This window comes from Macrotis lagotis, chromosome 4 (genome assembly GCF_037893015.1).
Source record: "Macrotis lagotis isolate mMagLag1 chromosome 4, bilby.v1.9.chrom.fasta, whole genome shotgun sequence".
NCBI lineage: Eukaryota > Metazoa > Chordata > Mammalia > Peramelemorphia > Peramelidae > Macrotis > Macrotis lagotis.
Genome location: NC_133661.1, coordinates 109,552,187 through 109,571,729, shown reverse-complemented (window position 1 = coordinate 109,571,729; position 19,543 = coordinate 109,552,187). Strand labels below are relative to the sequence as shown.

Below are 19,543 nucleotides of genomic sequence, written 5' to 3'. Positions count from 1 at the left end.
CTCTGTTTTATAGTTCCAAAATCTGTTAAGAGGCTTGGTTCCTGTTAGTTCTAAGGGAAAACCAGGAGAACTTAAAACAGCACCTGACTTCTCTCCACCATCTTATTTGGTACTTATTCACTCTTTCATTAAAAGGTATATGTGTTTACTGGAGAATGTGTCCTAGTTTTTTAAAGAAATACTCTAAATTTTCTTTCTATGCTACTTCAGTAAATGTTTTTGCACTAGACTATTTGTCTTCTGTGACCAAGTCCTTGAATGTAAACAAATTGGTGGGGATTAATGAGATATACTGTTAGGATGATAATCTGCCAAGTAGTTTGAATTGAGGGAAGTCATCTTTTAGGGAAACTAATTTATGTGTGCAATTTGGGGGCACTGCATATTGAAAGTATATTCAAAGTATTTTGAGTTAAGAACAAAAACAACTCGGTCAAGTTTAACCTGACCTTGATGGTGACACATGAATCATCAAATGGAACCAGGGCTTCCAACAAGTGGAAACCCACTTGTATATGGCATAAATCTGAGACATTCTCAAGGGTGTGATAATGGTTTAAATTAGTCATAGAATCTATAATCTTCCTGATCCAGAGAATCGGCTCCTGGAAAATATTGAATAAATTAGAATTTATTATTTATCGTTTTTGATTTTGCTTTGTTTTATGACTCCCACAACTTATCTACTATTGACCAACATTCAGATACCACTACTATTCACCTCAGACAGACAGTATGATGTTATGGAAACAACATTAAATCTGACATCAGAAAAATCTGGTCTTGGTTCATTGTTCTCCCAAAACTATCTGTGTGATTATTCTATCTGAACTTCAATCTTATCTGTAAAATGGGACTAATAAAACTTTGGTACCTACCTCACAGTGGTATAGTATAAAGAATGAATAAAAAAATGACTGTAAAAACATTTTGGACTCAGTACAGCCCCATTTAGATGTCAACTATTATTGTTATTATCCTCTCCCACCTCATTAAAAACTGTTTGCTTCTCACATGTATTTGAAGCAAAACCTGAACTACAGGATATTTTAAACAAATGTAGCTTTTTTTATTAGTTTTGCATTTTTTTTCAATCATGTCCACATGTCTCTCTATGATTATAAGTTTCCCTGAAAGGGATCTAAAAAATGGCTTAATGAATTCTTTCAAAAATATATTTTGATAATTGTTTCAAAATAATTGGCTTCCTTTGTAATCTTATGTATTCATGTTATTGAGAAGGCTTTCATAGATTTCACCAGACTTCCAGAGGAATCCATGACACATAAAAACATGTTAAGAACCCCTGTTCTGGGGCAGTTAGGTGGTACAGTAGATAGAGCACTGGCTCTGGAATTAGGAGGACCTGAGTTCAAATTTGACCTCAAACATTTAATAATTGTCTAGCTATTTGACCTTAGGCAAGTCACTTAACCGCATTGTTTTAAATTTAAATTTTTTAAAGAATCCCTGTTCTAAGAGGTTTACTGCCAATTGCACTTAACAGTATCATTATTATTATATTAATAAAGGTGTGTATGTGTGTTTGTGTATTTTAATGGTAATAATTGAAGATGTTTGGTGGGGTGGGTAAAGAAATGAGTTCCATCATCATTACTTGTCATTCCCCATCCCAAGTCTGCCTTTGTGTTAATGCTAATGAATTAGCATTCAGGTATATTTAAAAAAAGAAAGTATCTATGTGTGTCCTACAAAACCATGGAAAATGACAACAACCAAAGCCCCTATGCCCCATTCTATAGTCATTAAGAAAGGCAAAGGAATCATGGCATTGATAATTTATAGTTTCACTCTAATATGAAGTTGTTTAACATCACCTATAACTCATGCTTCTTATGAACTGTTTCCTAAGGCAGGGTAATTGCTTGGAGTCCTGGTGGGCAAATGAATGGATATGGAGAACTGCAAGGTAAAAGGTTTTCCATCTTCTTTCTACAGGACATGCATATCATCAGCACAGATGAGAACCAGGTATTTGCAGCAGTTCAAGAGTGGAACCAAAATGATACATATAACCTCTATATCTCTGACACACGTGGTGTCTACTTCACCTTGGCCCTAGAGAACGTCAAGAGTAGTCGGGGCCTAGAGGGCAATATTATCATTGACCTATATGAGGTATGTGACTGGGTTGTTCTTTGGAATTATCTGCCTCAGGAGACACCATTATAAAAAATATTCCAGAGTCATTGCCTGTCTTTCTATCAATCATGTTGAGTACTTTTAAGTCACTGAATATATCTGTCTGCCTAAAGTAGGAGGTGGGGTCTGGTTCCAATTATCTATAGGAACTAGAGGGAGAAGGAACTGTAAAGATTATTTTATCAATTTCCTAGTTTGATAGGAAATTGGGACCAAAAATATTATAAAAGACTTTTTCATAGTCTCACAGATAATACATAGTAGAACTCATTCCCTCTGAGTATAAATCCAAGGGTCCTAACTCAATGGTATCCTGTCATTGATGAATGTTCTTTAGTATTCTCTCTTGAGATTTAGGTTTGGGTAGTAGTGCTGTATATGTGTCTGCCATCCTCAAGGTTGGCTGCATAGGTGGGAGTCATATTGACTGGTCCATACTCAAGACTGACAGTATTATAGCTTAATTTGATGCAATCCTATTCTGGGGGTAGGGTGCATGGGAATGAAAAAGAGAGGCAGTTCATAAACAGAAAAGAAAAAAGGAGAGTGGAGAAAAAAGAATGAGAAAAAATACATTAATTGCCTTCTCCCTCTGTAAAAGACACCAGACATATGTTGTAACATACAACTGAAAATGAGTGACCTGGCTGAGAAAAAGCCAAACTCTTGGGATGGGATAATTGCTCTATAGGGTCAAAATGCTTATGCGAAAGTTTGCTGGGGTTTGCATCCCTACCTCTCTCAGTTCTTTAAATTTGTCCAAACAAGAGACACAAATAAATGTCAGAGTTGTGTCTTTCTTAGTTATTGGACCTAGCTTGGGCTTGAATTGTTATGATATTGATTTTGGAGTCCTAGAGCCTATCATATGCTTAATTCTTTTTTTAACCTGATTCTGATAATAGGACATAAATGATAATGTTACCTTTGGTACATTTTTTTTGGCCTTTGGAATTACAGGAAGAAACAAGGGTTGAAGATATTCCCAAGTGATTTTTAATCTCAGAAATTCAATTTTATTCAATTGAATCAATCCATTACAGCAGACAATGAATTCTTACTATGTTCAGGTGTCTTGTGCTAGACTTTGTAAAAACTATTGAAGGTGACTTAAGCAAAGATAATATCCTAATAGGGAGGATGAGACATACAACCTCTTAATTCTCTACAGTGAAAGTAAAAATATCCTTAAGTGTAATAGGTAGAGCATAAATAATAATGATAATAAAATCTGATATTTACATCCTAATTTTGAGGTTTGCAAAATCTTTTTACATTCTCTCATTTGATACTCAAAAAGACCTATAAGGCTTGGATTATTGGTAGTGTTTATTCCCATTTAACAAATAAAGTGAGATTTTTAGGGGTTGTGACTTTTTCATGGTCACACACCTATTAAATGTTAAAAGCAGAATATAAACTCAAATCTCTCCTCATTTTAAGTCTGTTTTCCCCTTTATGCTGCTATCTTCAAAGAAGGCAACAAGTATAAATCATTTATTCATTGAGAAGCCTAGGAGAAGGGGCAGAGATCCAGGAAGACATCATGGAGGAAGTAGCATTTGAGAACTGTATTTAGACCCTTCCAACCAGCTAAATAGGTTTGATGCTTTGGATCATTCACCTTTCAGTGAATAAAAGCAAGGGGATTGCTTGGCCATTTAGAGCAGTGAGATGCATTGATCTGAAGTAGGGAATGAATCACAATGATATATGAACCAAAAAGTACAATTTTTTCTTCCCTTCTTACTAAAAAATATACTTTCTGTCTTTGGGAGAAAAATATATAATTTCTCTGCAGCTTCCAAGTTTGGTAAACACTGACCTTGTCTGAGATTCTGGCAGTTTGTTCAAAACCAGAGCTGCTTGATGCGATGTTGAAGGAAAATTTCATTTCTACTTCAATTTAATGATTGTCTCTTAAGAATCTGCTACTTGCCCAGTGCTTTGGAAGAGACCTAGAAACATATAACCTAATTGGAGAAAATATTAATAATAAAAACAACAGTAATCACATTTATATAGTACTTTCAGTTTTGCAAAGTATACAAAATTACTGAAAACTTGCACATAACAGCTTATTTATAGGTGTGATCATTTACTCCATTTTACAAATGAAGAAACTGAGGCTTATTAGAATGTCTTGCTCTGGGTTCCACAGCTTTAAATTTCTAGAGGCAGTCTCAGAACCCAGGGCTTCCTGAATCCATTTTCTGACATATAAAGCAGATGATTTATGTAGATGATGCCAAAATTTGGACAGTCCAGGGTAATGAGAGAAGGCTTGAAGAAAGAGATGGGGATTGAATTGGGTCTTGAAGAATGAGTAGACTTTAGATTAACAGAAACTGGAAAGAAAGTGAAGATAAAAGAAAGTGGAGATAAAAAAAATTTAGGAGTTCAAGTGAAAGAGCATATTTAGACATGAACAGGATATATTTAAAGTATAATGAGGATTCTAGTCTGATTAGGAAGGAACAACTTCAGGAAAGACCAGATTGATTCAAATAAAAGAGAGCTGGGCAAAAGCATTTGAACCTTATTATAAAAGTCATAAGGAGCCAATGGAAATTTTTTTAGCAAATTATACAAGTTTGCATTGTATCAGACTTTTCTATGACTCTTTAATTGTTATTGTTATTGTCATTTTTCAGTCATGTTTGACTCTTTGCTATACCATTTGGGATTTTCTTGGCAAAGAGACTAGAGTGATTTGTCATTTCTTTTCTAGCTCATTTTACAAATGAAGAATTGAGGCAAGCTGAGTTAAATGATTTGCTCAGAATCACACAGCTTAACAAGTATTGAGGCTGGATTTTAACTATAAGGAGTCTTCCAGACCCAGTGCTCTATCCTCTGCAAAACAAAGCTACTCCTTTCTTTAGTTCACTTAACCCTAAAATAGTCCTATGACCTAGGATTTTTTCTCATTCAGCAATGTAGGATGGGGGAAAACTCTCTTTAGGTCCTTGCTTTGGGAGTACATTATGTCTAAGAATGATATACTTCAGGGGTGGCTAGGTGGCGTAGTGGATAAAGTACTGGCCCTGGAGTCAGTAGTACCTGGGTTCAATATGGTCTCAGACACTTAATAATTACCTAGCTGTCTGGCCTTGGGCAAGCCACTTAACCTCCTTTGCCTTGCAAAAAACCTAAAAAAAAAAGAATAATATACTTCAGGAAATGCAGTGATCTAATCTCTTCAAAGGAACTCAAACTAAACCTTAATTTTAGAATCTTCTTGGGATAAGGTAAGTTGGACTTCTCTTTAATTTTCCTTAGATGTTAAGGTCAGTAAAGTAATATCAATCATTTAAAGACTTAGACTGATTTATGACAAGGTGATAAAATTAATACATTACTCTATCTTACATGTGGATCATTGGAGACTCTCTGGTTAGCATCACAAGGCAGATGGGTACTAGGGTTAGGGAGGGTCTAGTGACTGTCTTCCAGAATGGTCAGCCTCATCAGACTCTTTATATAACCAGTAGATGTCACAGTGGATAGAGAGCTAGAGTTGGGGTCAGGAAGACCTGTGTTCAAAGCAATCTTTGAGTCAAAGCAGACACTTTACTAGCTGGGTGACCCAAAGCAAATCATTTAATCTGTTTACCTCAATTTTCTAAGGAATAAAATAAGGATAATAACAGCAACCTACCACCCAGAGATATTGTGATGCTCCAATGAGATAATAATTATAAAACTATTAGAACAATGCTTGGCCTATAATAGGTGCTGTTATTTCTTTTTTTTCCTCTTCCCAATAAGTATCCAGGAGGGAAAGTAGGCCAGACTCTGTTATCTTGTTTTCCTGACTTCTAGTTTTTTTTCTTGATGAAAAGAATTCTCTATTTAGTCTGTATGGAAGCAAGTTATTTTTTTTCCTCCCTGTAATTAAATAATCAGAAGAGATAAGAAGACTTCAAGGCCATATAATTTATCTTGTCTTTGAGATGTCAGAAGTTCATTTGATGCAGGATGGGACTAATTTAAGTAGTTAAAGTTGTCAGTTATAGATCCATGTCATCTTGAAGGCAGGAGAATGGTTCTTTTAGTCCATCACTGTCCATCCTTCCCCAGCCCAGGGCAGTACTTTAGATTTAAGCCTCTCCCCAGTACAACATCAGAAGATGGCAAAGGAAAGCAGAATTTTCATTCTATGGAGCTGGTGATTTTAAAAGGGAGAACCCTGGCAGCCAAAGTTTCCCTAATGTATAAGGTGTATAATTGCCACCCATCCCACTCCAATTGTGCAATATGATGCAAAGGTGATAATGGGATCTCAAAGGCTAAGCTAATAGACTGTAAGACCTGATCAGATCTGCCAAACTGGAAAATCTTCAAGACCAGTTCCAATGACTATTTGTCCTTTGTCTGAGGACTGATATCGCTAGGTTTGAGGAGATTCATTGCCGGGTTAACCATCTGCTGATGTTATGTTTTTCAACTAACACTATTCTGACCATGTGACTTCTATATTCAATAAGCTCAATGACTCCTTATTCTCTCCAGAAACAAATAAAAAACTCCTTTTGCTCACCTTTAAGAGCCCCTCACAGTGTGGCTAGTTGGCACAATGGATAGAGCACTGGCACTTGGAGTCAGGAGTACCTGAGTTCAAATCCAGCCTCAGACACTTAATAATTGCCTAGCTGTGGCCTTGGGCAAGCCACTTATCCCCATTTGCCTTGCAAAACCTAAAAAAGGAACCCCTCACAACTTAACCCTAACCTACTTTTTATGCTAACCTATCTTGATATATATATATATATATATATAAATATATATGTATGTATATATCCCCCTCTTTCCAACACTCTGCGATCCAATCCATCTTCCATGTCCCATCTCTCAGCATTTGCACTGGTTGGTCCCATACCTGGAATACATTCTTTTCTCACCTTCATCACAGAATCATTCTCTTCCAGACTCAACCCTTGAGAAATACTATCTACATGAAGCCTTTCCAGACCTCCGCCCTCTCATACTTCTTAGTATTTCACCTATGCTACTCTGGATTTGGGTTTCTCTATCTATTGTGCCACCTACCTGGTTAGATACTTTTGCATGTCCTCTCTGTCTCCTCCATTGGGATGTAAGCCCTCATAAGTAGGTAAAATTTCTTTTATTTGTAATCCCAGTATCTGAAACACAGTATATAAAATATGTGCTTATTGATTAATGTATTGTTCTGTTGTGTCCAACTGTTCATGACCTCATTTGAAGTCTTCTCAGTAGGGGTACCGGAATATTTTACCATTTTCTTCTGCTCATTTTACAGATAAGAAACTGAGGCAAACAGGATTAAGTGATTTGTCCAGAGTCACAAAGCTTATGTCTTAGGTGAATTTTCCAGATTCCAAACTTAGTGCTTGAAATTCTCATCTGTACTGATTGAGGGAATACCTTCACCAAAAAATCACCCAGATATTTCAAGGATTGTGGTGTGAAGCATGCAGTTTTACAAAGAATTGTAACAGCTTGCATCACTTCACTTTATAAGTGTAGTACATAGATCTCAAACCCCTCTGTGAGATACTGACATAGATACAAGATATTATTCCTAGATTCTCTAATTATATATATATATATATATATATATATATACATACACACATAAAACAACATGAAGTCCTTTCTCTAGTATATATATATATATATATATATATATTTATATATATATATATGTATATGTATGTATGTATATGAAACAACATGAAGTCCTTTCTCTACCTAGACATTACTCATTGGAAAATGTAATTCTCAAAGCCATAGGCCATACCTTTTTGTGACATGCATCGGGAAGCTGGACTGACTCATTTATTTCAAGGAATACTTAGATACAGCATGTGAAACATGGTGTCCAATATCTACTGCTTAAAGAAAAGAGCATAAAAGTTGATGTCAGATGAGCCTGGTTTTGATTTTTCTATTTAATACTTTTGAGTTTGATATTCTATTATTTAATATTCCAGTGATTTGAGGCAAGCTATTTAAACCTCTGATCCTCATAGAATCCTAGATTTAAATCTGGGAAGGATCTCAGAGTTAATCTAGTTAAACCTCTTCATTTTACAAATGAGAAAACAGACCCAGGAAAGTAATTTGGTCAAGATTATAAGGTTAGTCTGGTGACTAATTCATGATTCGAACTCTGTAACTAATAACCACTATGGCATATTGTCTCAGTTTCCTCGTCTATAAAATGAGGGGGCTTGAATTAAATTAAATCTATTTTATTTAGTTAGGCAATTTGCTCCCCTTTTCTCTCATGTCACTCCCTTCTAATGTATCTTTGCCCTTGAGTCTCCCTAATACCTGCCCTTCTTTCTCCCTGAATTCTCTAATTCTGGTTAAAAGCCAGATAGGCAGCTGCTGGAATGCTTCTGCCAGGACCCACTATGTGAAAATAACTATTTCAGCCCTTTCACCTATTCCTCATTAGAGTCTGTACTAGAGGAAGCATCCCCAGGGTAGACAATAGTAATTGAATTTCTCTGCTGGACCCAGACCTCCTTGTCCTGGGAGGCAAGGACAGATGCCTTTGCCACCTGGAAACTGTGGCCCTCAAGCAAGTGGTCAGTTGTCAGATACAATGCCCAAGAGGAAAAATTTTCTAAAGAAGAGTGAATGATCATATCACAGTGCCATGTTCTCTTTGGCAGCATCCTGATCTTCTGCCCTTTCCCTGGGGGCAGCAACAGACACATTTGTTCATTATAACACAGCAGAAAGGGCACTAGTTTTTGAAATTAGAGGACCTGAAGTTCAAATCACACTTGTGTCACTTTACCCATTATTTAACATTGAGCAAGTAGCAACCTTCATATGTCTCAGTACTCTCATTTGTAAAATTTACATTGCTTTATATGAACTCTAAAATTCTTTCTAGCTCTTGATCTATGATCTTGGTTTTTCTAAAACTGTTTGCAAAGGGAGAAGAATCACATTTAATTCAGGTTTATCTGCAAAACATTTCTTTCCACTATCTTAGTGTCTGACTCCATAGAAAAAGTCAGTGGGATTTTTGATCGGTATCTTCTGTGCTGCCTAGAGAATTGATGTTTAGGGTAGAAATATCCCCTATCAGTCAACTGTTCCACTTTAATATAAGAAATCTAGGGCTTCCAGAAAATTCTAAACAAGATCTTCAAATTACAATCCTTACATTAAAGTTGGAAACCAATAACAGATTGAGTAATAGAAAAGAAAAACAAAGATACACAGGTGGTGGTAAATAAATATAGCTTTAAGGATGATGAGATCAGATGTAGCTTTTGGAAGTTAAAAGGTTATTCTGGAAAATAAGGTATAATTTACCTGTTCATATGAAATGTTTTTTTAATAGTTCTGAATTGAGAAGGAAGCTTAAGTCAATGGTAATTTGCATAGTGACCTCATATCTGATTTGAGACCATCTGTTTTGGTGAAAAGAGATAGTAGATGGGGAGTTAGTTCATTTATCGATAAGGTACCAATCCTCTGGTTTCAGAGAAGGTATGAGGGTCTTAACTATCATAGAGCAATGACAGGGAAATATGGATTGGAGTATTCTTCTCTGGTTGGCAGGAAGGAAAACTGACATACTTTTCTGGTACAATTAAAGACATAAAAAACTACAGGGACTGTTGTGCCCAGCTAGTTTGTAGCAAACTAACAAGAATATTATTCTTCCTTCAGTTATTGGGGAGTCTTCTCCATAGTAAGCCAAATTGGTTCATCAGAGTACATGACTGGTAGAAAAGGCTTCTGTGTCTTCTCAAGGCACTTTTCTCCTTCCTTCCCCTTACCTTTTCCCCCCTACTAAGACATTTAATTAATTAAACTCTTGGTCATTTTCCAATCCTTCAAACTGGATCTCTTCCAGATAAACTCTATCTTCTCCTTGATGTCTTTTGTTAATCTTTTATCTGGATTGGCAGCCTCTTCTCTGGCCAGTGAAATTTCTATTAAGAAAAAAAAAAAACCAAAGCCTTTTTTCATTAGCCAAATTAATACAGTGTGATTTCTGAATCTGAAGAGCACTTTCTTCTTCTACCCAAGCAACTCCTTTCACAGTTATCATGGAACCTAGGCCTCTACCAGGGCTAAGAAATGAGGGATTGAGTTGATTCTATGTTTTTCTCTTGGTTATACTTTCCTTCTGATCTTAGCTTCCAGCTGCTCTGTATAAAACTTTTATGTACATAGTTATTTACATGTTGACTCCATCATTAGAAAGGGAGCTCTTCAAGAACTATGATTTTGTGTATTTTTATATCCATAGTTCTGGCACTCAGCAGTCAAATTGATCTTCCTAAAACACATGTCTTCCCTACCCAATTAAATAAACTTTAGTGGTAAATAGGCTGCTAAAAATGACTTTTTTCTTCTTTCCTAAGTGAAACTAAGAATCAGGGAAACAAAATCACTTGATATAATATATAAAGGCTATTTTTTCCAGGGGTGTGGTTCAGACTTGAAATGGGAACTCTTGATTTTCCCATTTTGTTTTCTTTCTTTGAAAAGGACGTACTAGCTTTATATATAAGTCAATTAAATAAGCAAGTCATCATGGTCTGATATATGGATGTTGGTTCTGAAATACCTCCTGCATTAGCCATTTTGATGTCTGACATTCATCCACTAAGGATTTTTTCCTTTGTGTTTTGAGGTTTCCCTATCTACAGTAGTTACCTTATCAGTCAATAGCTATTTCAAAGAAGAGGTAACCCATTAAACCTTTATCAGTTAACACCTTAACTGAAATTAGTTGACAGTTACCTGAATAAGTCCTTATAGGAAGTAGGGCAGACAGAGGGCAATAGAGAAGCTCTAAAAAGGAGAATGTTCCCTTTTTATTGAGAAAAACTCTACTATCCAAGTTTTTGTTGGGGATCATTTCTTTTTAAAATATGTCCCTTGCTGTGTTCTTCCTTTTTCCTTCCTTCAAACACCTTCATGTGACTGGGCAGTGTGGTCCTCTTGGAGAGATAAACTAGGAGCCAAAAATGTCTAGATTCTTGACCCCATTGTCACTATTTTAGTATCCTTAAACAAGTTCCTTCTCTCTGAGCCATCTATAAAATGTTTGTCCATCTATAAAATGAAGGAGTTGAACTAGATGAAGTCTATTGTTCCTTCCCACTCTGAAATGAATAAAATATATGTTGAATGTTTTTGCAATTCTTTCACAAAGTCTTGAAGGCTAGTTTCCTTCCCCAATTGTGTTTCTATTCTTTCTCTTTCTATTTATCCTAGGTAGCAGGCATCAAAGGGATTTTCCTGGCCAACAAAAAAGTGGATGACCAAGTGAAGACTTATATCACTTACAACAAAGGCAGGGATTGGCGTCTGCTACAGGCTCCAGACACAGATCTGAGAGGGAGCTCTGTCAACTGTTTGCTGGTTAGTCTTATAGGACATGGAGGTTCTTTTCTGAAACCCACTAGACAGGTTGATTAGTGCCGAGATCTACTACTTATAGAGGCATCTGTTGGCAAATATTGCTCATATACTCAGTTAAATTTGTCGAGTATTCCCCTATGGTTGGTTAAGCTCAGTGTTCTTCCTTATGTAGCAGAAAAGTCAGGATGGGCAGCCCCTAATTCTTTTATTGATTTGTTTGAATCTATCAGTCAGCAAGCAATCACTCAATTCACACTGAGAAGCTGAATGTCTGCCTCCTTATTGCTGGTCCCCATGCTTGTCACTCCATGGGATTCAAGAATGAATAAATGCATCTCCTTACTTTGAAGTCCTTACATTCTAGTAGGGGAGATGACACAGATAACTACAATGCAGAGCAGAATATGGTCAGTACCATAAGATCTATGGAGTCCTGTGGGAAAAACTCACTTCCAGTGGGGGAGGAATAGGAAGGAGGGCCATGGAAAAAAGATGAGAAGGCAGCATTACACACACACACACACACACACACACACATACACATAATGATGTTCTCCTTTTTCCTTTCCTTCTGTAGCCCTTTTGTTCCTTACATCTCCACCTGCAGATCTCAGAAAACCCATATTCATCAGGACGAATCTCCAGCAAGGACACAGCTCCTGGGCTGGTGGTAGCCACAGGTAAGGATGATGCTACTTCTTCCATTTCATGGACATTTTCCTTAAAATAGTGATAGCAGTACCAATAATGATGACAAAGATAATATGAATTGTAGTAATAGATCACTTGTATCTAGAGGACTTCAAGTTATAAGTATTTTTACATCCATTCTCACAGAATCCTCAGAATTATATTGTATAGTAGGCATTGCTGGAAAATTGTTGTTTAACAGATGAAGAAATGAATGATGAGAGAGTGGTATAATGACTTACCCAAAGTCACCCAGCAAGTCAGGGGAAAAACAAAAAGACTCAAACCTGGATTTATTGTTCCTAGGACTGTTAACTCTTCTTTGCTCCATTTCTTCTCAGTGCATGTAACTGAGTGTCCCAGAAAATTAGAATATATATAAGCAATCTAAATAGCTCAATCAGTTATCATATGATAATGGAATCATAAGTTTAGAGCTGGGAGGGATCTCAAAGACCATCAAGACTAATGCTTTAAAATTACAGATTAGAAAACTGAGCCCCAGGCTGTTTAAGTGTTTTGCTTGAGGGTTGTACTAGTTGTAAATGGCTAAACTGGGTTTTGAAACTATGTCTTTTGACTCCAAATCTAGCACTGTTTCCACTGATCCACACTGTATGTAATCATAGTCATCAGAGTTTAGTAATACTACTAAAAACAAAGTCTAAAACTATATTTTTATAGGTATTCCTTCTTTAATAAAACCAATGTAGGAAAACCTCAACTTGTAAAGTATATAAATTAGGTATGATTGCTCATCTTATAAAAAAAAAAGATTCTTTTTAGAGTTATTTTAAATGACAAGAAAGGATAATGATCATTGTTGGAAGGGTTCTGGGAAATCTGGGACACTATTACAATGTTGATGGAGCTGTAAACTTATCTGACCTTTCTAGAGAGCAATTTGGAACTATGCCCAAAGGGCAACAAAAATGTGCATATCCTTTGATTCAGCAATACCACTACTGGGTCTATACCCTGAAGAGATGATGAAAAAGGGTAAAAACATCATTTGTACAAAAATATTCATAGCAGCCCTGTTTGTGGTGGTAAAGATTTGGAATCAAGTAAATGTCCTTCAATTGGGGAATGGCTTAGCAAATTGTGATATATGTATGTCATGGAACACTATTGTTCTATTAGAAACCAGGAGGGATGGCAATTTAGGGACGCCTGGAGGGATCTGCATGAACTGATGCTGAGTGAGATGGGCAGAAACAGAGAAACACTGTATACCCTAACAGCAATATGGGGGCGATGATCAACCTTGATGGACTCGCTCGTTCCATCAGTGCAGCAATCAGGAACCATTTGGGGCTGTCTGCAATGGAGAGTACCATCTGTATCCAGAGAAAGAACTGTGGAGTATAAACAAAGACCAAGGACTATTACCTTTAATTTAGGAAAAAAAACCTTATATCTTATTGTCTGATCTTGCTATCTCTTATACTTTATTTTTCTTCCTTAAGGATATGATTTCTCTCTCATCACATTCAATTTGGATCAATATATACCATGGAAACAATATAAAGACTGGCAAATTGCCTTTTGTGGGGGGTGGGGGTTGGGGGAAGGAAATAAGATTAGGAAAAAAATTGTAAAACTCAAAATAAATAAAATCTTTAAGTAGAGTTATTTTAAAAAATAAAACTCCATTCAAATCTTAGTTTGCAAATGGTTAACAATTTGTTGCACAATCTGGGAAATAAATAAAGATAAGATTAAACTGAAAATCTCTATAGTGTTTGATGATTCCATATTATTTTATATACATTAGCATTTGATTCTCAAATCAAAGCAATTTTATAGATTTAAAAACTTTGTATCAGGTTGGTAAAGGTACTGTCAAAGCACAGATATGAACTTTGTTTTGACTCCAAAGCAAGTACTCTTTCTACTAAATATTACCAGTTTTCACCTTTCTTGGGGCTGCAGTGAAGTAATGTAACCCAACCTAGCCTGGTCAATAGGTCCAAATGTTAGACATTAGACTTCTTTAGAAAAATCTTTCCTTTGGATGAATGCCTCCAAATCTCACCCCTAAGTTTTTGAATTTTTTTTACTCTTTGCTTTGGAAGCTCTATCTCAACCACCAGTTTACTGCCAGATGTACATAGGGGCTAAACTTAGGATTTCATTTCCTATAGGGTATATATGAGGATGAATGAGGAAATTACCTCTACTAATGAAGGGCACCATATTTTCTCAAACTTAAAGTCATAGAGAGGTGTTTAGAAAGCCCTGACGGGTTAAATAACTTCCCTAGAGTCATGTAAGATGCCTCATCTACAAATTAAGGGAATTGGACTAGATGATCTCTGAGATTTCTAGCAAGTCTAACACTCCCAGTCATTCCTACTATCTGCTGACCAACTGCCATCTATGAGGCAAACAGGCCAGCCTAGCAGGGGTATTGGAACACTGTGTGTGTTCCATTGATCATTGCCTCCCTAGGACCATAGGGGAGAAATCCTAGGTCCTTGAGTCTAGGAACCAGTAGCACTGATTCCTGGTGATAGATCATCAGTCATTCTCCCATCCTGGGTCCCTCAGTTGATGGTGGAGGTAGTCATTACTATGGAGATGGGGTTCTCCTTCCTTGCTATCTATCACCAGGTACTCTCAAGAGTTCCAACAACCCCCACCACTAGACAGAAGCTGCCTCTAGCCCAGGCTCTACCACCATTATTCGAGGAATTAAGCCACATGGGAGTCAAACCCAACAACCATCTTTGTAAGTATTAGTCATAGCTGTTGAAAAAGCAGAAAAGAGTTCTCTCCACAAAAATCTTTTGACTTTTTCAATGAAAATGCCATTAAAGAAGAGACATTACCATCTATTTTACTACTGCACACTGTTGACCATGAAATCATGAAATCGTTACTCTAATTTGCATCTGAAATCATCCATATGTATTGTCTCCCCCATTAGAATGTGATCTTAAGATTAGGAATGATAATATTTTTCTGTTTGTATTTCTACTGCATAATATAATACCTTATACTTAATAAGTGCTTTATCCTTCCTTCTTTCCTCCCTCTTTTCCTTCCTTCTTCCCTCTTTTCCTTCCTCACTTCCTTCCTCCCTTCCTTCCTTCCTTCCTTCCTTCCTTCCTTCCTTCCTTCCTTCCTTCCTTCCTTCCTTCCTTCCTTCCTTCATCCTTTCCATTGTTCTTTCCAACACTATTTTCTCAGAGAAGTGTACTGATAACAAGTTCTTAGAGTTAGTTCTTAGATTGGATTCCAATGAATTCGGTGACTTTAGGTAATTGACTTAACCTTGAAGTTCTGTAGCAACTTCTTACCTGGTGACACTGAGCAAATAATATAAACCTCCCTGTGCCTCAGTTTCTTCATCTGTAAAATGAAATAGTTGGACTGTATGATTTCTAAGATTCTATCCAACTCTGAAGACTTGTTTCCTCATTTTCCCCAAGCAAAATTCTTTAAGTTTCAGAGAAAGCATTGATCTAGCTGAGTAGATAGTCTCCACTGAGGTATACTGATGAAAGCACAGATCTGGTTAAAAAGAAAAAAAAAAACAACCCAAATTTCTATTTTCACTAAGGAGATAGTCAATATTTACCATGGAACCAAGATTGTTATTTATTTGTGCCCACAAGTCTGGAGACCTTAAGAAAGTTCATCAGTGAAAATCTGAAATGACACCCTTTACACCCTGCCTCAAAATAATACTCACAAAACTCTTCCCTATATTTCCAAAACTCAATTCAAAATTGTATGTATATAAAAAATGGACTCAGTGATTCACCTATGAATTCTGAAATAAATTAAAATTCATTCTTTGCTTAAAGAAAAGAACCATATGCTTTCATGAATATGCACTGTACATAACTCAGAATATCAACATTTCAAAGTTATTTTTCTTCCCTGTATTTTGAGTTTAGGATTAATGGATTTGATGATCTGCCACAGGGAGTCTGGAAGAAATACATTGTTTGAATTCAAAAAATGGTTTGCAAATGCTGGATTAAAAACAAGAGTTAGAGTCATTAGAGTTTGTCTCCAAACCTGTTTCCAACTTCTTCCCTATCAGATATTATCAGGGCTTGCTTATGACAAGGTTGTAGTGTTAGAAATGTTTCTGGTTGCCCTAGACCTTCTGTTTTGCTTCTTTTTTTCCCAAATCTCTTCAGCAAGACTCACTCTTCATAGATTTCATCCCCATTCTCCCCCTCCCCCAACCATTCTCTCTCTCTCTCTCTCTCTCCAGGGATCAATATACTCTTGAGCCAAGTCTATACCCAAATAAGACTGTTCTGTATCAGTAGTTTATACTTGAGTATGAATTTCAGGTAATCCCTATGGGCTATCTCCTAGGGAAATCTGCATATTTGCCTTTTCTCTTAACAATGGAAGAAAAGATGGTGTCTCCCTCGAAAACAAATGTCACACAGCAGCAAAAAAACAAACTAGGTGCCCATAGTATTATATTCCCTAAGTAATTAGCAACTCTGTCTCCACCTATATTTGCTCCTGACTCCTGGTTATATATGAAACTGAGCATCTTCATTTCCCTGACAATGATGGATATATCAGTTCTGAATAAAGGTAACTAAATAAACCCCAACCCAAGATAAAGTGATTTAGAGTGAGAATGTTAAAATTGACACTGTAGGTAACAAAACTTCATTAATGTTCCAATTAACCTTTCAAAGAGAGTCACTCTTTTCCTCTCTTTTACTCCTAAATATATAATCTGTAGTGAACAGATAGATGCAAATGCTTCCCTTAACTAAGGTATTTTGACTGATCCTTATCACCTCTATCACTTTATCTATTTAGAACATGGATCTGATTTCTCTGATACATATATGATATTTTTAGCAAATCTGGGCCAAAACTGGTAGGGTAGGACAATTATGGAAATTGATTGGAGCTACCTACTTTCATCTCTTGCATTATGGTAGTATGAGAGCTGGATTTAGAAGAGGATATGGATTAGAATGCCAGCTTTGTTTGTATGATCTTGGGAAAGTTTCTGAAACTTTCTGGGTTTCAGTATTTTGTAAAAATGAGTGGGTTGTCTCTTCTAATCTAAAATCTTAGTCCTAATAATTGGACCTTATCAGCTGGGAAGAATAAGATAAACTGATTGCTAACTTCTCAAACCCTTTTAAATTCAGAGCAAAGCTTTTCTGATTTCTGTGTTGAAGAACATCAAACTCAGCAGAGACTTATGAAGGGTTAGGTACAACCAACTCTCCAATGCCCATCCAAAGATGTATCAAAATTAGACCATATTTCTAAACATGATTTCCTGACAATTAATGCAAGTAGTTTTCAAATGGGGAAAATGAGGACTACAAAGACAAATAACTTGCTCATACAAATAGTGGGTGTCAGAGGCTAGAATGGCATCTAGATTTTCTGACATCCAAGTCAGTATTCTTATCACTATATCATGATGCACTGAAAAGGGAGTCAAGATATAAATAAAGAGGTAGCCTTGGCAAAATAGAAAGAAAATTGATTGGGAGTTAGATATGAATTTGAATTCCTGCTCTGTTATTTTTTTCCATATATCAGTAGCCATATCAATCTGTTTCCTTATTTGCAAAACAAAGACATCAACTTTGAGGTATGCTTTCCCTTGGAAGCATGGATTCATCTAAGAGGTCAGATATCTACCTTTTGGGGGAGATAGTAGGATATAGTGAAAAGAATTCTGACTTGGAGTCAGAGGACTTGGCTACACATTCCATTTCTGACATCTGTAGGGCACATTGTTGAACCTACTTCAGCTTCAATTTCCTCATTTATAAAATGATGGAGCTTTATTTGATGACTTTTGAGGTTCTTTCTGACTTGAAATCTGAAATCTTATTACTAGATATTCTCTAAGGTCCCATCAACTCAAGCTTTGCTGTTGGATCTACTATTCATTTTGTATACAAGTTATTTCTTCCTCAGACACTTACTAGTTGAATGACCCAAGCCAGGGGGTATATAAGATAGATAGAAGGGCTGTCCTTGGAATCCAAAAGACCTGAATTAAAATCCTATTTCAGGCACTTAACTTTGCAAATTTGAGCAAGTTATTTAACCTCTTTCAAACTCAGTTTCTTCCTATGTAAAGTGGAGCACTTACCTTGAAGGGTTATTATGAAGAACAAAGAAATAATACATACAAAATATTTTGTAAACCTTAATGAATGACATAAATGCTAACTATTTTAATTACTATTTCCATCTCTGAACCTCAGTTTCCTCACTTGTTAAATGACTATATCATTTTCAGTTCTTGTCAATAAAGCAATATGTAAACTGGTTAGTTGGACATTGATGAGCATATAGGCAAATAGAAGGCTTAGACTAAGTAATCGCTAAGGTTCCCTCTCAGCTATGTAATTCCACAGGAAGACAGCCTTTCCCCCAAAAGATCAATAAACATCTCCTTTCCTCAGTGATGTTCTTCTCCATTCCCCAGTGAGGGGAATGGGATCCTTTACTCTAGACATCAACATTTTGGAGCTGTTTGCCAAACCTCTCTCCAATCATTTCCCAGCTCTACTGCTTACAGAGCCTAGGGATTATTTTTGGAAGCTTGCGTGTCAAAAACAAGTTGGCTAGTTGTGTGCTCTCTAATGATGATGGGGGTTTGACAAGCAGTAGTGGGGCTTTAATTTCTCATTTTGGAGCATTAAATGTCAGGAGCTCAATTAACATTTTCATTATTGCCTCTTTATTGTACTCTTATTTAGGTTACAGATGTGTAGGAGATAACATTCCTTTCCTGCTATTTTTTAAAGAAAAAAATGCCAACCACAATACATTTTCACATATGTAGATGCTTTTTTTATTTTTTCCCTTCCCATATACATATATTCAGTGACCTCAGTTCAACGGTGTAGTTGGTCTAAGGAACTAGGATAATTTCATATTCATCCCATAAACACTCTTTCGTACTATGCTGAAAAAGGATGCAAATTATAGTTAAAGATGACCCATATACTCTATATTATTTGATTTAATAATTCTGTGTTAAAAATATGAAGACTATCTGTTTTATGGATGGAAAAAGCTAAATTATTTCATCAAGGTAGTCCTGGAATTCAAACCCAGGTTGAATTGTCTCACATCTGGGGTCTTCATATCAAAATTGATCTGCACAGAGTTGGTCCTTTTCCCCACTGGGGGAAAAGTGTGGTAGTGAAGAACACCAACCTCCCATAAGTAAAATGGTGGAAGGTAATGGAGTATAAGAAAGGTTATGAGGAATGAGCAGCAAGGGGGATATTTTCAGTCTTCTCTCAAATTAATGACCCAAGCAGCTTCT

At 36.3% G+C, this 19,543-nt stretch overlaps 1 protein-coding gene across 1 annotated transcript in view; it reads left to right on the top strand.

Moving 5' to 3' along the window:
- SORCS3 (sortilin related VPS10 domain containing receptor 3) overlaps positions 1 to 19,543 on the top strand; it is a 251,184-nt gene that overhangs the window by 118,277 nt on the left and 113,364 nt on the right. The window contains exons 5-7 of the mRNA XM_074231907.1: positions 1,960 to 2,139; positions 11,407 to 11,553; positions 12,131 to 12,233. Of these exons, the coding sequence (XP_074088008.1) occupies positions 1,960 to 2,139; positions 11,407 to 11,553; positions 12,131 to 12,233 (430 nt within the window). The remainder of the gene's footprint in view (positions 1 to 1,959; positions 2,140 to 11,406; positions 11,554 to 12,130; positions 12,234 to 19,543) is intronic.